Source organism: Peromyscus californicus, unplaced genomic scaffold (assembly GCF_007827085.1).
Source record: "Peromyscus californicus insignis strain IS unplaced genomic scaffold, ASM782708v3 Scaffold_20__1_contigs__length_68692818, whole genome shotgun sequence".
In the NCBI taxonomy this organism is placed as follows: Eukaryota; Metazoa; Chordata; class Mammalia; order Rodentia; family Cricetidae; genus Peromyscus; species Peromyscus californicus.
In genome coordinates, this window is record NW_026294503.1 from 25177809 (window position 1) to 25200895 (window position 23087).

Consider the following 23087-nt stretch of genomic DNA (forward strand, 5'->3'; position numbering starts at 1 on the left):
TACTGCACAGAATGAGCCTGCCTAGACTACGTCAGCTACTGTGGTGACATAGTTCCATCAGGTCCTAACACAGAGGGCTGCAATTTAAGGCAAACAAACAAATAAAAAACAAGAGAAAAATAAAGTAACTGTTCTGACTTTGCCCAGCCCATTTCCTCTTTCACTAAACACTGCATGAAAATTCTTATTTTTTTTTTATAGCTTTGTTCTTCCGCCTCACACCCACATACAATATAGCAATGAAACATTTCAAAGCAAAACTACCCGAGAGCCAGGCATGCTCAAGGTTTCCTGAGTGTAACTCATGTGAATCAAAATTGAGGTCAAGTTTAAAACAGCAAAGCGAACTCAATGGTGTTTTCCAAAACATCCTCAATCTAGTGTTCCTATGCGCGCGCACACACACACACACACACACACACACACACACACACACACACACGCCACCACACATACACCACATATGCACACACCACACACATACCACATACACACACACCATACACACCCACCACATACACCCCACGCACATACCCTCCCACACACCCCACATACACACCACATATACACAACCACACCCCCCCACACCACATACACACACACACACACACACACACACACACACCACGCACACACACACACCATATACGCATACACACACACCCTCCCCCTCCCTCATTAGAGACTGCAGTCAAGAAGCTGACCCATCTCTCTGTGAGCAAACTGTGAAGTGCCTCACGTCATAAACGTTTCAGCACATCAACAATCCTTCCCTAGACACCTGTGATGTCCCACCAGAGTTCCAGCGACCACCACAGCCACAATAAAGACTGCAGGAAAACAAACCACTGTCTTTCCTCAGCTTCAGACGTGCTTCACATTAAAATCCTCCTTCCTGCATTTTCACGTTACATCTTAAGCCCTGGCTGAAATATGATCATCAGAAAAATCAATGTTCCAACCTTGCGTTTGAGGTCTTGCTAAGTTTGGCTCCTAAAGAGAAATTACAATTGAACCTGTTTTTCAAACACTCATGAGAAACTGAAAATAACTAAGGACACAGATGTGGCCTAAAAGAACAAAGCCAGCTCCCAACAATGGCCACAGGTTGACACACAGGTTGACAGAAGGCAGTTTTAAACCTTTTGTGTTTCATCTAATCACATTCCTTTAAGGTAGCCTCTTATTTTGTTGTTTGTTTGTTTGTTTAATTCAGCTCTGGGCCTGCAAGAAAGACCTTTTTGTTTTTTAATTAAAAAAATTTTTGCCAGGCGGTGGTGGTGCACGCCTTTAATCCCAGCACTAGGGAGGCAGAGCCAGGCTTGAACTCTGAGTTCAAGGCCAGCCTGGTCTGCAGAGCGAGATCTAGAACAGGCACCAAAACTACACAGAGAAACCCTGTCTCAAAAACAAAAAAAAATAAATTTCAGTTTGAGGCTGACGTGCTTTGTAGGTAGTCGTCAAAAGTCTCTATTACATAAAAGAAAGTTCTAGAGTCGAACACTAACGTCAATCCAGAAGTTAAAGGCTACTGAAATGTCACTCAAACAATCTGGTTAAAGTAAAACTCTGGAGCAAACAAGAACAGCCTGGCTGGAGCTTGGAAATTTCCTGGCACCATCTGCCCAGAAAGGGAAGATTCCCTCCCTCCCCCAACCAGCCAAGTGCAGGTGGCCACCTTTCCCTGAACCATGATCTATCTCCTCCGGGTGTCAGGGGACTTCCAGCCACAGTGAAATGTGAAGACGCACGGGAACCCTCAGAGAGGGGTCACCAAAATTCAAATTCTGAACTCTCAAGGGCACTCCGTCCAGATGTCCATCCCAGCTGGCTCCTCATCAAGATCCACCAAGGCCCATGGGTGGTCGAGTGTTGTTGGAAGTTTCTCCGGTCCTGCGCGGCCCTGTGGTCAGGATGAATCTTTCCCACCCGCGCATCCCTGAAGCCAATTGGTCCCAAGTGAACACACAGAGGTTTATATTAGTTACCAACTGTATGGCCTATGGGTCAAGCTTCTTGCTAGCTAGCTATTATAACAACTCAACCCATTTCTATTCATCTATATGTTGCCATGTGGCCGTGGCTTTACCAGTCTGCTGGCACACTGCTCCTTAGGCAGCGGGCTGGCATCTCTCCCACCTCTTTCTTTTTCCTATCTCGTTCTTTTGGATTTCCTGCCTGTCTATAACCTGACTCGCCATAGGCCAGAGCAGCCTCTTTATTAACCAGTCATAGCAACACATATTTACAACAGGCGAGCTGTTGTGTACAGTCACTCATTTGTTCAACCCGGTCAGCAGCTCATAAATGATCACTGGGGACTCTGGGCTCCCCCAAAAGGAGGACAACACAGGTCTCAAGCTGGAGGCAATGGTGACAGCAAGCCTCCAATAGCAACATGTGCCCTTGGGGCCCTCGGTGGTCCTGTCTGAGAGATGACGGGTTCCGAAGCAGTAGGACTCAAATGACTCAAGAAGACCAGTAGGCCCTCAGCAGACACGGAGGCCCAGGGAAGCCTGGAAGAATGCGCAGGCACAGGCAGAGGGGCCAAAGGTCATGACGGTCTAGGAAGAGGGAGCTGTTCTCTGTGGGTGGAGATGCCAGGGAATGGCTGTGGGCAGATGGTAAGAGGCCTCACGTGACCCCATAAATGAATCTCACCAGGAAGCGAAGTCTCCTGGGAGGCTTTCAACAGATTCCAGAGTCCCATCAGACGGTCCCGCCACAGCCCTGAAGACCTCAGCTGAACACAAACATCTTCAGTGATGACGATTCACGCCCATAAAGTGCAGAGGGTGGCAGTTAGCAAAAAAACATCCTAAAAATATGCACCGTGCCCTGAAGCCACAGGACGCTTTCTAGAGGAGCAAGCTTGCTACCAAACCCAAGCCACGAAGATTTTCCTCACCTGCCTTGGAGGTCCAGGCTCACTAATTAAAGCCCACACTTGGTCCAGCTTCACCGATCCCCACCTCACACAACTCCAGCCAGCCGGACGCCCACCCCTGGCACCCACTTTTCGGGCTCCAGTCCCCCATCTCCTTCTCGTGAGTGCGGCTTCCTTTACTCCTTTCTCGCCTGAGCGAAAGCACAAGTTGTAAGATCAATTAGAAAAGGCAATTCACACCATCCAACTTCATCCGGACTTAACCAACGGAGCAAGACATACGCAGCATGTAAAATCATGGATTACGAAAGAAGGTTCGCTGGTCCTATCTTGGCATGCCCCGTCCCCCTCCGTTCTTGTTACCGTGAGGAAATTAAAACTTAGGGTCACACAGCTAGAACTGCCAGGAATCCAACCCAGACATCCCAGCTCCCAACCAGGGTGCTACTTGTTTTTGTAGGGATTGGGGGTTGCTAATGCCTTTGGGATGAAGTCACTTTAAAACCAAATAGAAGCAAACCCGAAGGCCAGAAGTTCCTTACATAAGGAATCCTAACTTACTGGTTCAGGCCCAGGCTCTGGGAGGGGCTCCAGTTCACTGGCCACATGACCGGTGTCAGTGTCTGTATACTCCCTGTCTTCTCTCCATCCCATAATATCTACCACACTGAGTGTTGTGAGAACAAAAAGGCAACACACTGGGGCCTCTTATCCAGTTTTACTTCTTATCCAGTCAACCATGACCCAAAAACATTATATGGAAAGTTCTAGAAATAAACAATTCCCAAGTTTTAGATAGCTTTTATTAAAGTGTCATTATTGTGATTGTTCTCATTGTTAGATGTTAATCTCACTGTGCCTTATCACACGCATGTATGTATGTATGTATGTATGTATGTATATGAGAAAACATACACACCACACATCCAATGTGGGCCTTAGAAAGCATCCCCAATAACAATAAAGGGACAATTCTACATGTAAATCACTCAGAACACGGGACATAGTCAGAAGATGTTAGTAATCATGATTTTCAATATTAAAGGCACTCTCGTTTTTAAACATAATCTAGTCTACCTGGAACCCATTTTTTTCCTTTTGAAAACCTTGAACTCAAATGAATGAGCTTGGCATATTACCACCTGCACATCCCCCAAGATGGGTTTTCAAAGATTTAAAAGTAATTACAGAGGCAAACAAAAACACGCAGAACTGAAGGTCAGCCAGCACTGTGCTCTTCAAAGGCCCTGCTGACCTAACCAAACAATGTTATGGTCACAAAGGGCCAGTGCTCAGAGGCTGCATGCAGTAGGCCCCGATCAGAGGAGCTTACATGTGTAAAGATGCTCTCACAACACACGGTCCTCTGTCTCTTCATTCACTTCCTTTACTTTTCTTTCCTTAGGTTTTAAGTAACTGACCCAGACACAGGCATACCCACCAGCTCAAAGATTTCTCAACTCCAGTGACAGCCAGAAAATCTGAAATGCTATGGATAGTTAATGCCTACAAACTGATTTTTTTTTATGGCCACTGAATCCAGAGAGAGAGTATGTTTCCATATTTAACATGTATGACATATTAATTCCAGAGTATAAACTAAACAGATTTGTGCCTAGTAATACTAAACTCAAATTCCATTATTGTTTCATTATTAATCTATACCTGAAAATAGTCAAGTTATATGATTTTATTTAGAAAAAGAGGATCAAAATAGTTCAGATTTCAATATTTTATAAAATATAAGTAAGTGTATTACAAATAGACTGATTTAGCCTCATAGTAACTAGTTGTAAAAAAAAATTCTTAAATCAATTTTGTTAATAACTCAAGCTAAAGATTTTGTGAAAATGACAAAAATCTTTCCAAGCTGTTTCCTTTGGGAAATAACATCAAATGTTTAGTATTCTTGAATCAGAAACCTAGTTAAAATCATCTTGAAATTTTGGACACTGGCCCAATAGAAATGTGCTTTTATGATTAACTTCAAAGACAAGCTGTAAATGGCCACAGGTGTGTGAGAAGCACATAGGCAATTTCCAGGGAAATGCAAAGCATAACAAGGAGCCATCATGGCTCAGCTCAATGGAATGGCCACTACTGAAAATTCAAAGAACTGAGCCGGGCGGTGCTGGTGCACACCTTTAATCCCAACACTCAGGAGGCAGAGGCAGGTGGATCTCTGAGTTCAAGGCCAGCCTGGACTACAGTGAGAATTCCAGAACAGTCAGGGCTACACAGAGCAAACCTGTCTCAAAAAAAAAAGAAAAGAAAAAGAAAAAGAAAAAGGGACGGATGGACAAGTGCTGACAGAAATGTGGGGAAAGGGAACTCCTCTCTATACACTGTTGTAGAAACATCAATTAGTATAGTCACTTGGAGGACCACAGAGGTTCCCCAAAATTTAAAAGTAGAACTGGCATATGATCCAGCAAGGCAGCTTCTGAGAGATGATTATTTAAAGGGAAGGAAACGGCATGTGGAAGACACATCCGCAGCTCTGTTTATAGCAATACTGTTCTCAACCGGCAAGAGACGGAGCCCGTCAGCAGAAGAATAAAGAAAACACAGATATTCAACGGAGCCCTTATCGACGGTGAAAAAGGAAACGCTGGTTTTGACCACAATCCGGATGGAACTGGAAATCGCCATGTTAAGTGAAATCATCAGAGCAGAAGTGTCACGTGATCTTACTCCAGTAGAATCTAAACCGCTGGTCCTGGAGAAACTGCACACAGAGCGGTGGTTACCCGAGGCTGGGGAGGGTGGTGGGGAAGGAAGATGGGCTAACGGCACCAAGCGACACTTAGACAGGAATAAGACGATGTGATGTGCCACTGCACGGGATGGGGGAAGGAGACGGCAGATTCTGCACCTCAAAAAGCTAAAGAGGAAAAGAGGGAAGAGGGGAAGACGCAGGGAGGAGGGAGGAAGAGGAGAAGGGGGGCAGAGAGGGAAAGAGGAAGGGAGGGGACAACTTTTACCAACTAGAGAGGTTTTAAAATACTACACTGAAGGCCTCCAAGCCAAAAAAAAAAAAAAAGGATGAGGATACTCTTTCAGCAGAATAAATAGCAGCGAACCACCCTGAAGCCCACGTGCAGACAAGCTTCTACAGTCTTTCCTTGGCGATGCAGACGACTCAGGCAGTGAGTGCTGCTGCACAGCCATGAGGACCTGAGCCTGGATCCCCAGCAGCCACAGAGAAGCTGAGTGCAACGGCAGGCCCCTGGAGCCCCAGAGCCGGAGCACAGGCAGAGAGAGACAGGCAGATCCCCGAAGGCCAGAAAGTCAGGTGGAAATGACGAGACCAGGTTCAGTGAGAGACCTTCAAAATATAAGGTGGAGAGGAGCGACGAAGACACCCAGCATCAACCTCTGACCTCCACGTGCCTGTACACCCACATGCACACCTTTATACATGAGTATGTAGCTACATCCCATTCACACACATAAATAACATGGAGAGCAATGAAGGAAGATGCCCAGCATCAACCTCTGGCTTCCACATATATATCTACACACACACACACACACACACACACACAGACACACACACACACATCAATCGGGGTCACCTTTCCAGTTGCTCCTTTATGATCCATGCAGTAATTTAACAGTAAAATCTAGAAACAGACTCTGAATCCTAGAGCCTCAGAAATCCAATCCCATGCTGGGCATGATGGCTCACTCCAGTAATGCCAGCACTTGGGAGGTAGAAGCAGGAGGATCAGGAGTTCAAGTTTATCCTCAGCTACATAACGGGTTCAAGGGCAACCTTGGCTACATAAGACCATGTCTCAAAAAAAAAAAAAAAAAAAAAAGAAGAGGGCAGGTAAAAACACTTGCTGCCAAGACTGAAGATGTGAGTTTGATCCCTGGACTCACTGGCCAGAAACAGAGAACCAGCTCCTGCAAGCTGTCTTCTGACCTGCACACACATCCCCACAGCACGCACACAAAATAATATACGTGACCGACAATTACAGAACGCTTTCACAATGACAGACATGGCTGAGGTGAGGAAGAGATACACCGGGGATGGATGGTCACATTCCGCAGTGGCAAACACTGGCTTGAATGTTAAGTTCTTTCGAGCAGCAGTTCCCCAAGTTTTTACAAGAGGTACATATAAGTTAGGTAATAATTATGAAGGAATTTAAAATTTATACAGGTTAAGAGCCCCACCTCACAGACAAACCGGATTAAGGAAGCTCAGTGCTGACGTCACATTGCAGGGGGAACTTTTTTGCAATATTGCTGGCATCTCAGAAAGGAGGAGAAATAATACCTCCCCTGGGGAAATGTCCCTGATTCCCCGAGCTGGGTTAATTGCTCACTTTCCCATATTCCCCTGGTGCTCTGTGCTTCGGCTATGACCGTACCACACATACTATTTCTGCACTGGCATCTTCATTTATACATCTCAGTCTCCCTACTCAAACTGTATGCTCTTTGGGGACGGGGGGGGGGGGGGGGGGAGACGGGGGGGACATACTGATCCTCATGGTCTCATGACAGTACTGCAACTAAAGGGTTTGAAGTTTCAATCTATTTGAATATTTAATTAAAAGCCTATGGTCAATGGCTATGGACCACTCGAAGTGCTGGGAACAATCCGCTGCACTGTCCTCAACACCCAAGGTTCCCAATGTCACAGTGACAATGAGTGAGGAGGCACACAGCTATGCATGCCACGAGGGAGCCCAGAACCACCAGGCAAGGAAGGGGCAGAAGAGAATGGCTGTGTGGGCACCAGGGGGGGACACCCTTGCAAAGATCCACCTTCTCCCGGTGCCTCTCACACGTTATGAACATCCCCGGTATTCTCTGAAACCATTAAATCTTTCCAAAAGATGTCCCCTTTTGATCACTGCTTTCATAAACGCGTATTAACTCTCAATTAGGCTCCGGACACTGTCTTGCGCGGGGTACCATTAGGACTAGGTCGGTGTCTCGTTCATGGGGTCCTCAGCCTAACGCTAGAGGCGCGGAGACGGATATGGCACGTGGGATGCTGTGCCTATTATAAAAGGATTCCGTGTTTGTTGAGAACTTAAGACAGGAGCCTTGCAACCATCTCCAGGACTTCCCATTCCACAAGGGAACCAGGAGGGGCGCGGGGGTAGCCTGTGCGGGAGAGGAAACAGCACAACCAGAGGCGTGGCTTGGGCTCTATACTGAGTACATCCCTCGAGCAGCCACCCCCACAGCAGGCCACCTGGTGCAGGAATAGTGGCTCCCTTCCTTCCCTGCCTAGCGATCATGTGAGCTCCACTATCTGGAGAACCAGTTACAACTGCTAGTGCGTGCTACCCCACGGAGTTAAAAATACGCGAGACACGGTGAGTCAGCCAAGCGCTGATAACTCAAGCCGTATCTTCCCGAGGAGAAGCCGCCCAGGGGGAAGAGCCCACGCGCTGGATTCAGTCAGTGCTGGAAGGCAGCCTTCCATCTGCTCACCACGTGTGTTGGTGGCCATGTCAGCCACTTTCTGAAAGGCGTCCAAGAAGGCAGCTGCTGCTACTACTGTTGTCCTAAAATGCAAACAGATAACAAAAGCATGAGGAATGTCTCACTCCGGCAAATTCGTCGCAGCTCTTGGGCTAAAACCTCTGCTACAGAGTGAACAGAACCTTCCAGAGAAACAATCCAGCAGTCGATGGTGTATTACTGGGTTTTTTTTTTTTTTTTTTTGCTCCTAGCACTCAACCCCGATAATGGCCTCACTGTGTAAACTACCAAGAAAACTTTTGCGAAGAAAGAAAACGGAGGTATTTCTACCCCAAAGAAGAAGAAAGTATCCTTAAAAGTATAGACAACACAGGTGATATCTGCTTTAGTATAGGAAAACAATATACACATACATGAGCTGGCAGGGAACCAAATCCTGGAGAGCAGAAAGTTCAACAATTCATTGCCGAAAAGGAAAACTGAGGCCCCACGTCGAGAGACATTTTAGAGATCACCTGAGCACACCAGAGCACCTGATGCCCCAGCATTATAACTCAAGGCACAGCTCAACCAGTGGGTTGAGCTCTCAGGGTGCTAGCAAACTACATACAGCTTTCCTCCCTAAATCCCAACTATCATGAGACTAAGATACTGTGTTTTGGTTCCATTTGTTTTTGTTATGCTAAGCCTCAGGATGCTCTCTCAACTGCATCTTTTGAAGTCCTAAAAGTAACAACAGGAAGAATTCAGACTCATTTCATATCCTAAGAATTTTTAAATGCTAAGCGCTACCTTAAGCGCTACCAGATGGATGCACCAGGCACTTTGTGGCCTGCTGGTTCCTAGCACTCTGGCCTACACCACCATGAACTCAGGAAAGACCAGCATCCCAGGCTGCTCTGGGACAAACCAACAAGCCTCGCCCCCATCATGCAAGGACTTAAAAACAAACTCAAAGACTGATGCTAATCTTCAAGTGTTTGTTACATGACTCGAGTCTCTACTGAGCCTTCCCAAGAAGGCAGTCAACTAAAAGAAGAATAAGTTCTAGAAAACAGCGTTCAGAAGGCAGAAAAGGGAATGGTCTATCTTAAAGGTAACAACAGTGCCTTTGGAACAAAGGGTTTCTGAAAGGCTCTGGATACGGTCCCTTAAGGCCAAACTTCAAAATGAGGCAGCCTGACAGTTTCTAGTAGATCAAGAAGATATCTGCTCAAGCCAGATGTGGTGGCGCACGCCTTTAATCCCAGCATTTGGGAGGCAGAGGCAGGCAGAGCTCTGTGAGTTTGAGGCCAGCATCGTAATTTGTAGTGGGGCTTCAGCGACTGTAATGGCCTGGTCTACAATTGAGTTCTAGGACAGCCAAGGCTACACAGAGAAACCCGGTCTTGAAAAAAAGAAGCTCAATTTTAAACACTAGCCCTTCCCCACCACACACACACACACACACACACACACACACACACACACACACACACACACTTCAAAGCGTATTTTTAAAGCGTTGGCATCAAATGCAAACACTGGAAAGTTATCTTTATCAAACATCCTGAGACGTATAAATAGCTCATTCGGACTTACGCTGTGTATCTATCTGACAAGCCAGCTTGATTTAGTCTCCTTCAACTCAATGCCAATCAACCACATTTTACGAGCCAGCTGCAGGCAAAGCTTTGGCCATTACAGTCGCTGGAGCCCACTGCAAATTACGACGCTGGTCAATACTAAGGAATTAAGAGCTTGTAATGGCAGTCACCCTGTGCTTTCTGACGTCATCGCAGGACATTCCGGCCCAGTCTGTGAGCACAGAACAAATACAAAACCACCAAGAGCTAAAGGGGTGATCCGGCTTAAACACCCCAGGACAGATGTGCTGCCTCTGCAGGGGTAACTGCAGCCTTTCTCCAGGGCACAAAATTCACTCTCAGGAAGATGCTAGTAATCTGATAAACTGATAAAGAAATGTCCCTGATCTCAGAAGACCTAAAAAGGGGGCCTGTGTGTGTGTGTGTGTGTGTGTGTGTGCGCCCGAGTCTTCCTTCAGTTTACTTTCTATGGTCAAGATAGGTGGTGAGCTCATTACTTCAAGCTCCTCACCAGCAAAAGAGAAAGAGAACAATTTTTTTTCTTCAGGCCTATACTGAAGGCCCACCCTACCATCCGAGAGTGGACAAGAAAAATGAAGGGGAAATTTAAATGCTTTAGTTCAGGAGGAGACCTCCAAAAGAGGGAGACTAACTAACCTATGTGAAATAAGAGCAGTGGATGAGCTAGGGCCAGAAGGCCAGGGTAGCTCCATGAGGAGGCGTTGAGGACCTCAGATGAAGACCCAGACACGACCCAGCAAGCCAGAAAGCAGGGGGATGGTCAAGGACCCGAAAACTAGAGAAGGCACACATTCAGAGTCCAGTGTCTACTTGGGGTGTCACATACAAGGCTGCAGAGATCCCCCACAAGGGAAGGTGAAGGAAACCCATGCACTCCTGCCCAGTTCTGAACCACAAGGGAGCCGTGTGCCTCTAATCCCCGTGGCAACAGCGAGCAGTAGCCGCTGGTATGCACTGGCAGAGACTCAGGAATGTCCCTCATCTATTACCCACATGGCTCTTTCCTAGAACAGCCCTACCTACTGCTCTGTCCTCTCTTCCATTCTCATCCATCTCAGGCCAACCAGTCATCCCCCAAACTTCATGAGTGAGGATTATCCAAATGGTCATTTTCAAGTGTCCCATGCTTCTTGGAGCACCCACTAAGCACAGTGGTATCTCCTCCCACACTGACTTCAAAGGGGTGGAGCTGCAGCATGTGGGTATCCCATCTATCACAGCAAGTGAAAACGGAACAGGCACACTAGGCAATACGGGGTTCCTAGAGGAAATCCGCAGCAGATCCTGTTTAAGCCGCTTTTTAGGGCCTTTTTTGGTTTTGGTTTTGGTTTTTTCAAGACTGGGTTTCTCTCTGTAGCCTTGGCTGTCCTGGAACTCACAGATGTGGTGGTATTGTGTTCCCCAAAATATTGTGCACGCTAATAAACTTATCTGGGGTCAGAGAACAGGAAGCCACAATATTAAATATAGAGGATAGGCAGTGGTAGCACACGCCTTTAATGCTAGCATTCCAGAGGCAGAAATCCCTCTGGATCTCTGTGAGTTCAAGGCCACATTGGAAACAGCCAGGCATGGTGACTCACGCCTTTAATCCCAGGGAGTGATGGCAGATAGCAGAAAGGTATATAAGGCATGAAGACCAGGAACTAGAAGCATTTGGCTGGTGAAGCTTTCAGGCTTTCCAGCAGCAGTTCAGCTGAGATTCATTCTGGATGAGGACTCAGAGGCATCCAGTCTGAGGAAACAGGATCAGCTGAGGAATTGGCCAGGTGAGGTAGCCATGGCTTGTTCTGCTTCTCTGATCTTCCAGCATTCACCCCAATAACTGGCCTCAGGTTTGATTTTATTGATAAGGACTTTTAAGATTCATGCTACACCAGAGATCTGCCTGCCTCTGCCTCCTGAGTGCTGAGATTAAAAGGTGTATGCCACCACCACCCAGCTAGGCATAACTTTTTTTTTTTTCTTTTCAAGACAGGGTTTCTCTGTGTAGCTTTGGAGCCTGTCCTAGAACTCACTTTGTAGACCAGGCTGGCCTCGAACTCACAGAGATCCGCCTGTCTCTGCCTCCCAAGTGCTGGGATTAAAGGCATGTGCCACCACCGCCCAGCTTAGGCATAACTTTCATGCCGTAAAATTTACTTCTAAATGTCTAAGGATTTATCTCCATGGCTTTTAGTAAACATAGAATTGTGCAGGGAGCCACACTCCCAACTTGAGAACATTCCCACCGTCTCATAAAGACCCCTCCCACCCATCTGTAGTCAGTCTCCTTTTAAACCCCTCGCCCAGCCGACCACTGCTAAGACTTATCTCTATAGATAGCCTTTTCTAGATAACGTCATGTAAATGGATCTGTGTACCAGTCCACACTGGGATTTAAACTCTGTATGTGGGAAGAAAATCCAGAGAAGAACCTGGGACTCTGGAAGCAGAAAGCTCATGTGCAATCTCCATTCTGTCACTGGTGGCATCTCTGTGAACACGCTCTTACCTGTGCCTCCACTTCTTCAGTCAAACTCAGCTGCACTGAACCTTGTGGGGGTGAGATTGTTGACAAGTTCACGTATGCTTGACACACAGTGGGTGCCACATAAACAGTATCCGTTATTACTCTATCTAATCAACTCTGAAAGAGCAGAAATGAGTCGGATTTCACACATGGGGGGGGGGGCGGGGGTAACATGAATTGATACTGATTAAGCAGAGCCCACTACATGCTCTATCTGTGACATTTCTAAATGTAACCCAGATGTGTGTGCTGACCCACACTTCCCTGTCTGAAGGATGTCGCCTTTTCCAGTACAACACACGTGTCTACTTACCGCAGCTGGGACTGCAGCTTTCCGGCTTTGTTTATGAAATCTTCCCAAACTGGATAGCTCCCCTACGACAGAACAAAGCCAGCAATCAGTCACAGTGTGACAAGCCAAACACCCATTTCCAACCACGAAAGGAACAATCTGCAGATGTGACCCTCCTTTGTAGGATATCTACGACACACACAGGCTCGGGAGCTCTTTCAGATGTGCCCTACCCTATAATCTTGCAAATAACCACGGACACCAATAAGAACTAGTTTCACAGACTCTTAACACCTACACCTTGGGGTCAATACGTGTACATAGTGGGTCCAAATTTAAAAAATACAGAACGTTCAAGGCTCTCTCCTGGGTCACCTGTGCATGCAACATGGCTCTGTCTGTTCTCAGCTTTGTCCCACACAGCAGGAGGAGGGAGCTGGGTGACTGAAACGCCTCCCTGGGACAGGTGGCTATCGGGAAGTCCTATCAGCCTATCAGACTCTCAAGGCTGGAAAATAACCTAAATATAGCCACCCAGCTGATATTTAACTCTACGTACACTATGTATACTATGGCAACAGGCGGTTCCTGAGCAAACTTCAGCCAGCACGGGACTCATCCCATTCCTCGGTGCCTACGTCAAGCCATCTGTCATCCTTAATCTTCACACGGCTCTAGTTTTAACCTCCCAGAAGCCCTTAGAATCAACACTGATCATCTTTCCTCTGTACTGAACTCTGAAGTTCAATCCCACTTCTCTAAGGGACCCACAGTGTCCTAGAGGCAGCACAAGGGGTCTCCTCCTCCTCCTGGGTACAGGACTGGCATGCAGTCTGCCCCCTCCCTTCCCATACACGTTACATATAGACTGAGCGGAAGCAGCCATCCACCAAGAGGGTGGTTTACCTCTCCTCCAGTCAAACCCAGTAAAGGTAAAGCATGGGTGAGGGTGTGCTGCACGGCACTGTATCATTCACCTGGGGGTCACAGTCCCAGAGCAGAATACAAATGTGGGGCATCCTGACAAGGTAAGAATAATATCATGCCCCTTCTTGTTTCTGCTGCTAAGAGAAAGGAATAACAAGAATTAATCGTTGCATCTTTCATTACAGATGCCAAACCCAAACTGTCTGAGACTGCAGTGGGGCACGTCCTTGCTGCCTGCCACCTTCCTCATGGCTCTCATGGACCATTCCTCCTAACCTCCCTGCTCGTCTCTCAGCCTCGGCACGCCCAGCACTCTGGGTGTGTGGGTCTCTACTGTGGTACTGCTGTGGACATCACAGAACAGCGAGCAGCATCTCTGGTCTCTGCTCACTACGGACATGCCAGAGGCCCCCAACACCTCGCTACGACAAATGAAATTATCTCTAGTCCTTGGTAAGAACAGTGTCTTAAAGAACACCAGAAAACCCATTTCTTCTGGTAAAGAAAGAGCTATCGGAAGTCCCGCCATTTGCTCGGGGTCACTTCTCCAATCACTTCCTTCTAATACGTGAGAGGACAACGTTTATTTTGAAACTTATATGCATAAGAGTTAATACCTTGTTTAAGAATTACCCTTTTATATATTTCTCTAGCCATCAATTCTGCCTGAAAATGTACATACAGGTTACATGGAAAGCTGCCTTATGATTAAAATGGGTTACTTCTGGGAGCTAAGATTTGGACCAATATATTGCTTTCTTCTTTGTACTTTTCTGTGTGGTATGTTGTTTTGCTTTGTTTTTTATAAGGGTCGTGTATCATTTTAATGAAAACAATAAAGTCATTACATTAAAAAATTTTAAGACCAAATTAGAGGTTCTGGCAACAATCACCCCATGAATTTTCTACCAGGCCAAGCCCCGCAGTCTGTTTTACATATGCTGCTAGCTCACATCCAGCTGCTCTGCCACGGTGCATCTGGGTCCTGCTGGGGCTCATCTCAGCCATTTGCTCCCACAGAACGCTGAGCTGCACCAGGGCTCTTGGTAGAAGCCCTCTGGCATCTACATCTGAGTCATGCCAACCAACATCTAGACATGGGTCTTGACACAGGGTGCTTCTCCTGTGTTTATCCCCTGGGGGCATCTTCAACCCAACAACAGAACTGAAATATTAACAAACAAGCCTGCCCCGGAAGTATACAACTACAACCCCAGCACTCAGCCTTGGCTACTTACCAAGTTCAAGGCTAGCCTGCACTATAAAAGATGATGTCTCCAAAAAAAAAAAAAAATCAAGGGCCAAGGGGACTGGAAAGACAGCAAGCAAGCCTGAGGACCTGAGTTGGATCCCCAGAACTCACATGAAAATTCAAGGCACGGTGGTGTGTGCTTGTAATACCAGCACTGAAGAGGCAGAAACAGGCTGATCTCCAGGAGTTGCTGCAGCCAGTCTAACCTAATTGGTGAGTGCCTAACCAATGATAGATCCTGTCTCCAACAAGGCAGAGAGCGTTCCTGAGGATGGTCTCTTAGGACAGTGGTTCTCAGCCTGTGGGTTCGATCCCTCTGGAGTGAAACAACTCTTTCATAGGGGTCACACAGCAGATATTTACATCACTATTCATAACAGCAGCAAAATTGCAGTTATGAAGTAGCAACGAAATAATTTTATGGTTGGGGGATCACCGCAACATGAGGATCACAGTATTAGGAAAGTTGAGAACTGCTGCCTGAGGATGTCCTCTGGACCACCTACACACGCGTGCACGCACACAAGCACGTACGTACGCACGCACACACGCACGCACACATACACACGCGTGCACGCGCACAAGCACGTACGCACCCACATAAGCAAGCAAGAGGGAAGGAAGGAGAAAAAAGGTGAGAGGGAGGGAGGGAGGAGAGATTGACTGAGCAAAATCTACCTTGAGGGTACTCAGACCAGCACCACAGGCCCATCAAGACACCATAAAGACCTGCTTTGACTCCTCTGTGTTTACTATTTCTCTATCAAGTCTGTATAGGAATTACTCTTCCCAGAAACGACAGTGTTCAGGGTAACTCAGAGTCCTCTGGCTGGCCTCTAGAGACCTATCCAGATGGAGGTACCTTCTGAGGGCACTGAGGATGGAGGCTTATTAGGGTCTGTCTAGCCAGACCCGCCTGATAGGAAGCTGCTGGAGAAACCCGAGGACATTTAGAAAAGAGCCATCCTGCTTTCTAGCTGGAGGTGCTACAGTCATCTACAGTATGGTACAAGCCCTTCTCCTCCCAGGCACCTAGTTGGTCAAGATTTATGACGCTGAATCAGGCCAGGTGTGGCTGTTTATGCTTATAACCCCAGCACCTGGAAAAGAGTCAAGGAGTGCCAGGAATTGAAAGCCAGCCTCAGCCACACTGTGACCTCACTGGGCTATATGAGATGCTATCTACCAAAAAAAAGAAAAGGAAAAAAAAGGAGAAGAAGAATTTGAAGCATACTAAGTGACAACTTGCTGGATTAGCCAGAGGCCTCCGCACATCACCTAACAGCCAGACCAGCAATTTACTACGGGAAATCACTGGGCCCTTTAGGGCCCATTTCCCTATAATGATAATTATTAAAACAATTCAGTCACATCACTGCCTTTTGGTTAAGATCGGAGTAGGACAATTCCACCACCCTTAGGAGTAGCATCACCACCCATCAACACGGAAAGACTGGGAGAGAAACAGGGAAGGGAAACCTGGGAGCCGCCTCGATCGAAGCGAGTACTTCTCCCATTCGCTCTGTGACAGCAGAGTCACTGGACCTCTGCATGGCGACACCATGAACTCAGGGTTGGTTTGGGGAACTGGGATCAAGGAGACATCTGCACTTCTGTGTTTACTGTGGCACGACTCACGACGGCTAACACAAGGCATCCGCCCGAGTGTCCGGCAGCTGCCGGTGGGCTACAGAAAATGTGCACCTGCACCATGGAACGCTGCTCACTCTGTCGCTCCAACAACAGAGTGCAGTGCTAAATGAAATACTCGAGACACAGAAAGACAAACCCCACACGCTCTTAGTAGTATGGAACCCAAAACATCTGACTGACCCAGCGGTGGGAGGAACAGGGGTGCAGGTGAGGCTGGTCAAGGATACTTAATTATAACTTAGATAGGAGGGAAACTGGGGGCACTGCCTGGAACTGTGGAGAGTGGTGGGGAGAAATCGGGAATGACAGCTAACAGGAAGTTTCTCTCTTGGGTGATGAAAGTTCTCAAGAACAGCGTGGTAAGGACGTGTGATTCTAAGAACTACAGGCTACAAACCTGTCAGCTTTCAGTGGGCACATTGTATGATACATACAGGCTACAAACCTGTCAGCTTTCAGTGGGCACATTGTATGATACATACAGGCTACAAACCTGTCAGCTTTCAGTGGGCACATTGTATGATACATACAGGCTACAAACCTGTCAGCTTTCAGTGGGCACATTGTATGATACATACAGCTTTTCTGTACAAATAAATACGGCCACGCCCAAAGGGGATCAGTACAGTGACTGGCACACAGAAAAGCCCATGTCTGAGACGACGGGTCCTGGCATTTCAGGTTCTGAGAAATCTCCTTCAGGATGCTCACTGGCAGCCACGCTGCAAACAGGCTGTCCTGGCCGGGATCCCTCCTCCTTAGTCCCAGCTGCAGAATCAGGCAAGGTGGGAGGCGAAAGGTGGCTCAACCTACCTTACTTGAGATGAACAGATCAGGGCAGCTAGCTCTGCAGTGTCAACAGACTGTCTGCTGATCCTAAGCAATGAAGTAGTCAGCCCCCACCCAGATCAGTGTGCCTGAAAACCGCAACAGCTCAAACCACTGACAGAACTCAAGGGGTGGGGGGTGCAAATAGCCCAGTGACAGAAGAGTACACCTAGTGTGTGTGAGGTCCTAGGTTCAATTCCTAGGGCTGTCAGAAAAAAAAAAAGACCTTTTCATCTGCCCTTACCTAGAACCTCACTTCAACTGTTCCCAAATTAGAAAAAGAAAAAAAAAAAGGAAAAGGAAAAGAAAGAAAAAAGGGAGGGTCTCCTTTCTCATCATGGGATAGAGCACACAGCTTCCCACCCACGAACGCCCACCCAGCCACAAGAAGACTGCCAAAAGCAGCCCTCTCCTGACTGAATGCTATTTGAGGAGCTAGCAGAGTGTCAAACCCACCTGTTTTAGGTAATCTGTAATTTAATGGAGTCAGAAAAAAAAAGTCAGCTTTCTAAGAACAGAAAACAAAAACCTAATTGTTGGAAAATGAAAAAAAAAGATGTAAATGTTATTAAAACTTGAAAGCAAGGTGACCCAGGTTGTACCAGGTTTTTTGTTTTGTTTTGTTTTGTTTGTTTTTTTGATGTTTCTTTCAAGGAAAAAAGTCTCTGCCCACCCAAAAGGAGTCTTACTACAGACAGCCAAAGACTTGGAGGATGTGTGCAGGGAAGAAATAACTATAGAAAGATTGAAAGACAATTATTTAAAAGCCATGGGGTATTAACTACTGGAAGATTTGATGAAGGTGGTACTCAGGTGTCAGGAGACCCTGGGCGCACTCAGAACCCTTTGGAGAGCAACGCCAACCCAGGCGTGCATTTTCTAAGCTATACCAAGAAGTGGAAGTGAATGATCCTGAGTTTCACATGTCTTCGCTGGTGTCCTGGGCACAGTGGAAAACCCTGAGGAATGCCTCCCGGAGCTGTGAGAAGGACACACACGCACACCCACACGCTATGGAGCTCATCAGAGAACACATGTAGGTTTCAGAACTCTACAGACACACCACAATCAAAGAAAACAAGACTCCACCCAGCACCGTTTCTGCTTCATCCAGAGTCACAGGCAAAACCAGACACTCCTCCCCAGGAACTACCCAAGGCCTTGCAGAAGGGGGAGGTTTTAGAATTCTTGAACACTGAACTCAGATCACACCAGAGTTGAGAAAGAGGAAAGCACCCTGCTTATGAAAAGAAGAGAAAACCTGGTTATTCATCAAAATGCACCAGACAGGAGAGGGTCTTTCCTGATCACATGACTTCACGCAGCCACCTAGTTGGGGTCCCCTCATGCTCCACAAACACGACCCAATGGCTGTCTTCTCTTCAAAACTCAAGGTGGAAGGTGGAGCGCAATCATTTTGCAAACTCCACTCGCTGCCTAACACAAATACTGCTTCTTCCAGAACACTCTGAGCCGTCGCTCCTCATCACCTACCCTCCCAGGTTAGCTGTGTCCATTCCCTCGACTTAGTACATCACACGATCCATGTATGAGCCACGAGCCAGGGGCTCTCCCTTCTAAACCATGAGACAAGGATAGAGAACAGGCTAGTGGAAGGAACGTGTGTCCGGTTAGAGAGAGGCTTCCTGGTACAATGACGAGGGAGCGGCAGCCACAGCTGGCGGGGGGGGGGGGTCAAAGCACCCAGGGGACGCTGAGGTGCTACAATTTTGCTGACCAGGAGCAAAACCGGGCAGGGTGGACAAGGTTGCCGAGGCCAGCCGTCAAGGGCAAAGTCCAGAGCTGAACCACAAAACGGGACAGCAGAGGGAGCCAGGGTGGCCTTGGTTCCGATGACAGGTGACATCAATTCCAGGCTGGCCAGGTGATACGCAAACCTGGCTTGTAGGTCATATACCTGGCAGCTGCCTGGTCCCTTTGGGAAAGAAGGGAAGAATAAAGTCCTATTCTTTTCTTTTTTTAGGGAGAGGGCTTCCTAAATCTCCTTCCCCTTCAAGAATTTGATGGCCCCTAGCCAGTCTGTAAACCGCCTTCTCCACATCCATCCTTAAGGTGGAGTCTCTCTCCTCTCCTTTCCTCCCCTCCCCTCCCCTCCCTTCCTCTCCCCTCCCCTCCTCTCCTCTCTCTTCTCCTTCCTCCTCTGCCTCCATTTGTCCCAAGCCAGGAAGGAGCCAAGCCTTCACCCAATGCAGGAGCAGGACACAGATGTCAGCCAACAAACAGACAGTGAGTTTTGGGGTGGCCTCACTTGATTTTGTTCTACATTAAACAAATGTAGATGGCATCCTACACTTGGTGTGGGACGAACTGTGTAACTCCTCGGCACGGCTGGTGACTGGTGCTCCATAAATAATGGACCAACTGCTTCTCCCACACTCGCCCCACTGCGACAGCCGAGATCAAGGGACAGCTGAAGGAATTCGATAGCACATCACCGCCTCCAGGGACACAGAAGGGCAGGGACTGTGGCTAGAAGACCCACAACCTAAGGGGAACCAGGAGAGCTAGGGAGGGCTCTCACGAGGACGAGGATCAGTTCAATGGGGAAGAAAATCGGGATTAGCAGGGACCAAGCTATAGGGAATGGGTTCCAGCGCAAAGACCTTTGTCCTGCCCAGAAGGGGCCAGACAGCGGCTGGCTGATTAGGCAGGTAGGACCAGATAGGTCCTGTATTCCTTTGGAGGAGATGGCTGGCAAGGGTCGCATCAAACATCAGCACTTTCTAAACAGTTGCTAGGCACCAGGCATCTATCTGGATCTCAAGTATTAACTGATGCGCCTGACCTTGGAGATCTGGCAAAAATGCAGACTTTGCTTTCCCTGCTCAGGCGGGGAGGGGGTAGGGGGAACGCAACACACGACCCTGGGCGGTAGCATGTACAATCTGAGCTGAGCGCTGCTGACTGCTGTGGAACACTTCCTGAGGAGTCCAGCCTAGAACACATTCACATTCCATGTCTGCAACAAAGTCTATGATGCTATGATTTTGTCTATGAGAAAACTGAGGCCCAGAATCACAGAGAAAGGTTAAAACAAAAAAAAAAAAAAAAACAAAAAAAAACCTGACGCCAGTCTTTCTGACTGCAGACGTGACCCTGGTTCTGGGGAGTCAAAGCAGCCTGAGGGACAGACCCAGACTCAGGTCCCAGTCCAGTCTGACAAAGTGACTCGGCCCGCCATTAGGTTCTGCTTTAGATGTGTGTCCTGCAGGAGCTAAGGCAGAACAGAGGCGAAACTCCAGCAACACGATGATATCTGCACAGAACTGTGTGTCACTCTAGAAATGGTCGGGTCAGCCATGGAAAAAGCATGCACGAAACAAAGAAAATCCCTCTGTACAGAGAAAAGCCGAAATCACACTGGAGCACACAGTTGCTGGCACTTGTATGAACGGGGGTGATTTTTTTTTTTCTCATCTTCGGATTTTCCTCGGGCACTGGAATGGATCTCTGTAGCATCTCTAGTCTGGTCATCACCGCAGCATCAGGCTTCCTTCCCAAGTCCTCTAGGTGAGCCCAGCCTCCAGGGAGATAAAAAGCGAAGAAGAAGCGTGGAGAGGGATCTGGCCCTTCTGACCCAAGCTGAGCATCTCTGGATTCAGGAATGCATTCAGCTTCCAGAAGTGGGTGTGCATAATTAGGGCCGGGGCCCAGGAATGCCTGCCAGAGCTCTGTCCCCCAAACTAAACTTCCCCACCCTGGCCTGCATGCAAGATACAGGTCTCATAAGAGCCTCAGATGAAAGGCACCGGGTGAACCCATCCATCATAAATACCAGTCCCGGGCTTTTATTTTCTGATTGGGACTTGCGTAATCCACTAATTATCCCTGTCCATCAGGTGGATGACAGCCTGGGGCTCATCAATGGTTGTTGCGTCCTTGCCCGCCCACCCTCACACACTTGCCCAAGTACACCCGCAATAAATACGCCTGTGAAAAAAGGAAGGCACACCCACAAAAGGTGGCCCCCATCCAGCTGCCCCCTCACAGACTGCTCCCTCTCAAGCTCCTCCACACTCTAATTAAAGCAAGGGCACTGAGCTTCCCTTTTACCCACATGGCCAGGTCGGATGCTCAGGATGTTTTCAAACATATGGGTACGTCTCCACTTAACAATTAAAAAAAAAAAAACTAAACCAACATGTAAACTGTACCTTCAAATTTGCTTTGGGTTTTAGGTCCTTTACCAGAAAGCAAGCAAGCCATCTGTCTGTCTGTCATGAGCTATCCAACAGGGCTGCCACTAGGGACTGAGGGTTATTTAAATTTAAATTACAAGGAAATAAAAAGTACAGTGTCTACACACTGGAAAGACCTAGAACTGCCTTCGCTATGGAAGCTTCCCTTGGACAGCCTGGCATCTGTTCTGTGCTTCACACCTGCAAAGGACGTTCGGGATTTCATTTATTTGTTTTCCTTTTGAGACGGGGTTTCACTATGTAGCCCAGGCTAGCCTGGAAGCTGTGATGCTCCTGCCTCCGCCTCTTGAGGGATGGGATTACGGTGGCCTGCACTGTGGGTCTTCCCTTTTCTACCCTTTGTAGCATGTGTTTACACACTCTAGATTTCTCTGCAAACAGAACTCCTTTTCCTCTCCTTTCCCATTCTCCAAACTCACCTGTACATGTGCGCACACACACACACACACACACACACACACACACACCCACACACACACCCACCTAGACTTTCACTGCCCTGCTACTTTTTCAATGGTTATTTAAAACAGTACCTCCCACCAGAGGATAATTAAGTGGCTGCCTGTGCACCTTACACTGCCTGAGGAAGTTTTCAAAGGGGTCACCCACCCTGGCCACCTCAGAGTCCAAACAGACCCAAGCGCAACATTAGACCACCCCAGTATGTGGATAGTGCCAAAGGAACCACAAAGCACTTCATGGCAACCTTAGGGAGGCATGTGCGTTCAACACGTCCTTCCCAGGAGAAATCAGGTGCAGAAAGAGCAAGCGACTTGTACAAAGTGAGAGGGTCTGCCCTCACTCCCACTTTATTGTACGAATTGCTGCTAAATTTGCTCGGTCCCTCCGACACTGAAATTGGTCCATCAGCTCACCTGGCTGACTCTCCAACTCGGGAAACTTGAGAACTCAATCTTTAAGCACCTAACGCAGGGTTTCAATGTTCTTACCTAAGGCTCCTACGAAATGTGTGTGCACCCTTAAGCCTTCCCCGGATAATGCCCGCTTCACGGAGCCTTCACTGTGCCGAGTCCAGAGCTGATGCTCCATTCCTGTGTTCCTGTCTGTCAATACCCACGAGACGACAAGCACAACACACCACAACTCGTGGGCCTCACGAAGTTCAAAGTCTGCACCTCACGACTTCGCACCCGCACACGAATGCTCATCCACCCCTTTCCAGCACAGCACGGACCTACCAACTCCAAAATGACTTTCACCTTTGAGATCTCGCTTCCATCACTAGCTAGCGTTTTTGTTTGCCCAACCCTCGCAGAGGCAGGCACAGGTTCATGAACTCATCAAACCCACCCCAGGGACTACCCTTGGCCACACTATGTGCTGAATCGGTTTCCATTTGGATCTGACAGCACCTCTCATCCATCACCCAACTCCCACCCCAAGCTTCCAGGAAAGATGCCCTGGTGGACCACAAAAGGTGCTATACTTCTTTTT

At 47.8% G+C, this 23087-nt stretch overlaps 1 protein-coding gene across 9 annotated transcripts in view; it reads right to left on the reverse strand.

Moving 5' to 3' along the window:
- The window catches only part of Mtss1 (MTSS I-BAR domain containing 1), a 149701-nt gene that overhangs the window by 113634 nt on the left and 12980 nt on the right, over nucleotides 1–23087 (reverse strand). For all 9 annotated transcript variants that reach the window (XM_052747865.1, XM_052747866.1, XM_052747863.1 and 6 more), the window contains exons 2-3: nucleotides 12774–12835; nucleotides 8351–8424 (exon numbers count right to left, since the gene is read on the reverse strand). In XM_052747865.1, coding sequence (XP_052603825.1) covers nucleotides 8351–8424; nucleotides 12774–12835 — 136 coding nt within the window. The remainder of the gene's footprint in view (nucleotides 1–8350; nucleotides 8425–12773; nucleotides 12836–23087) is intronic.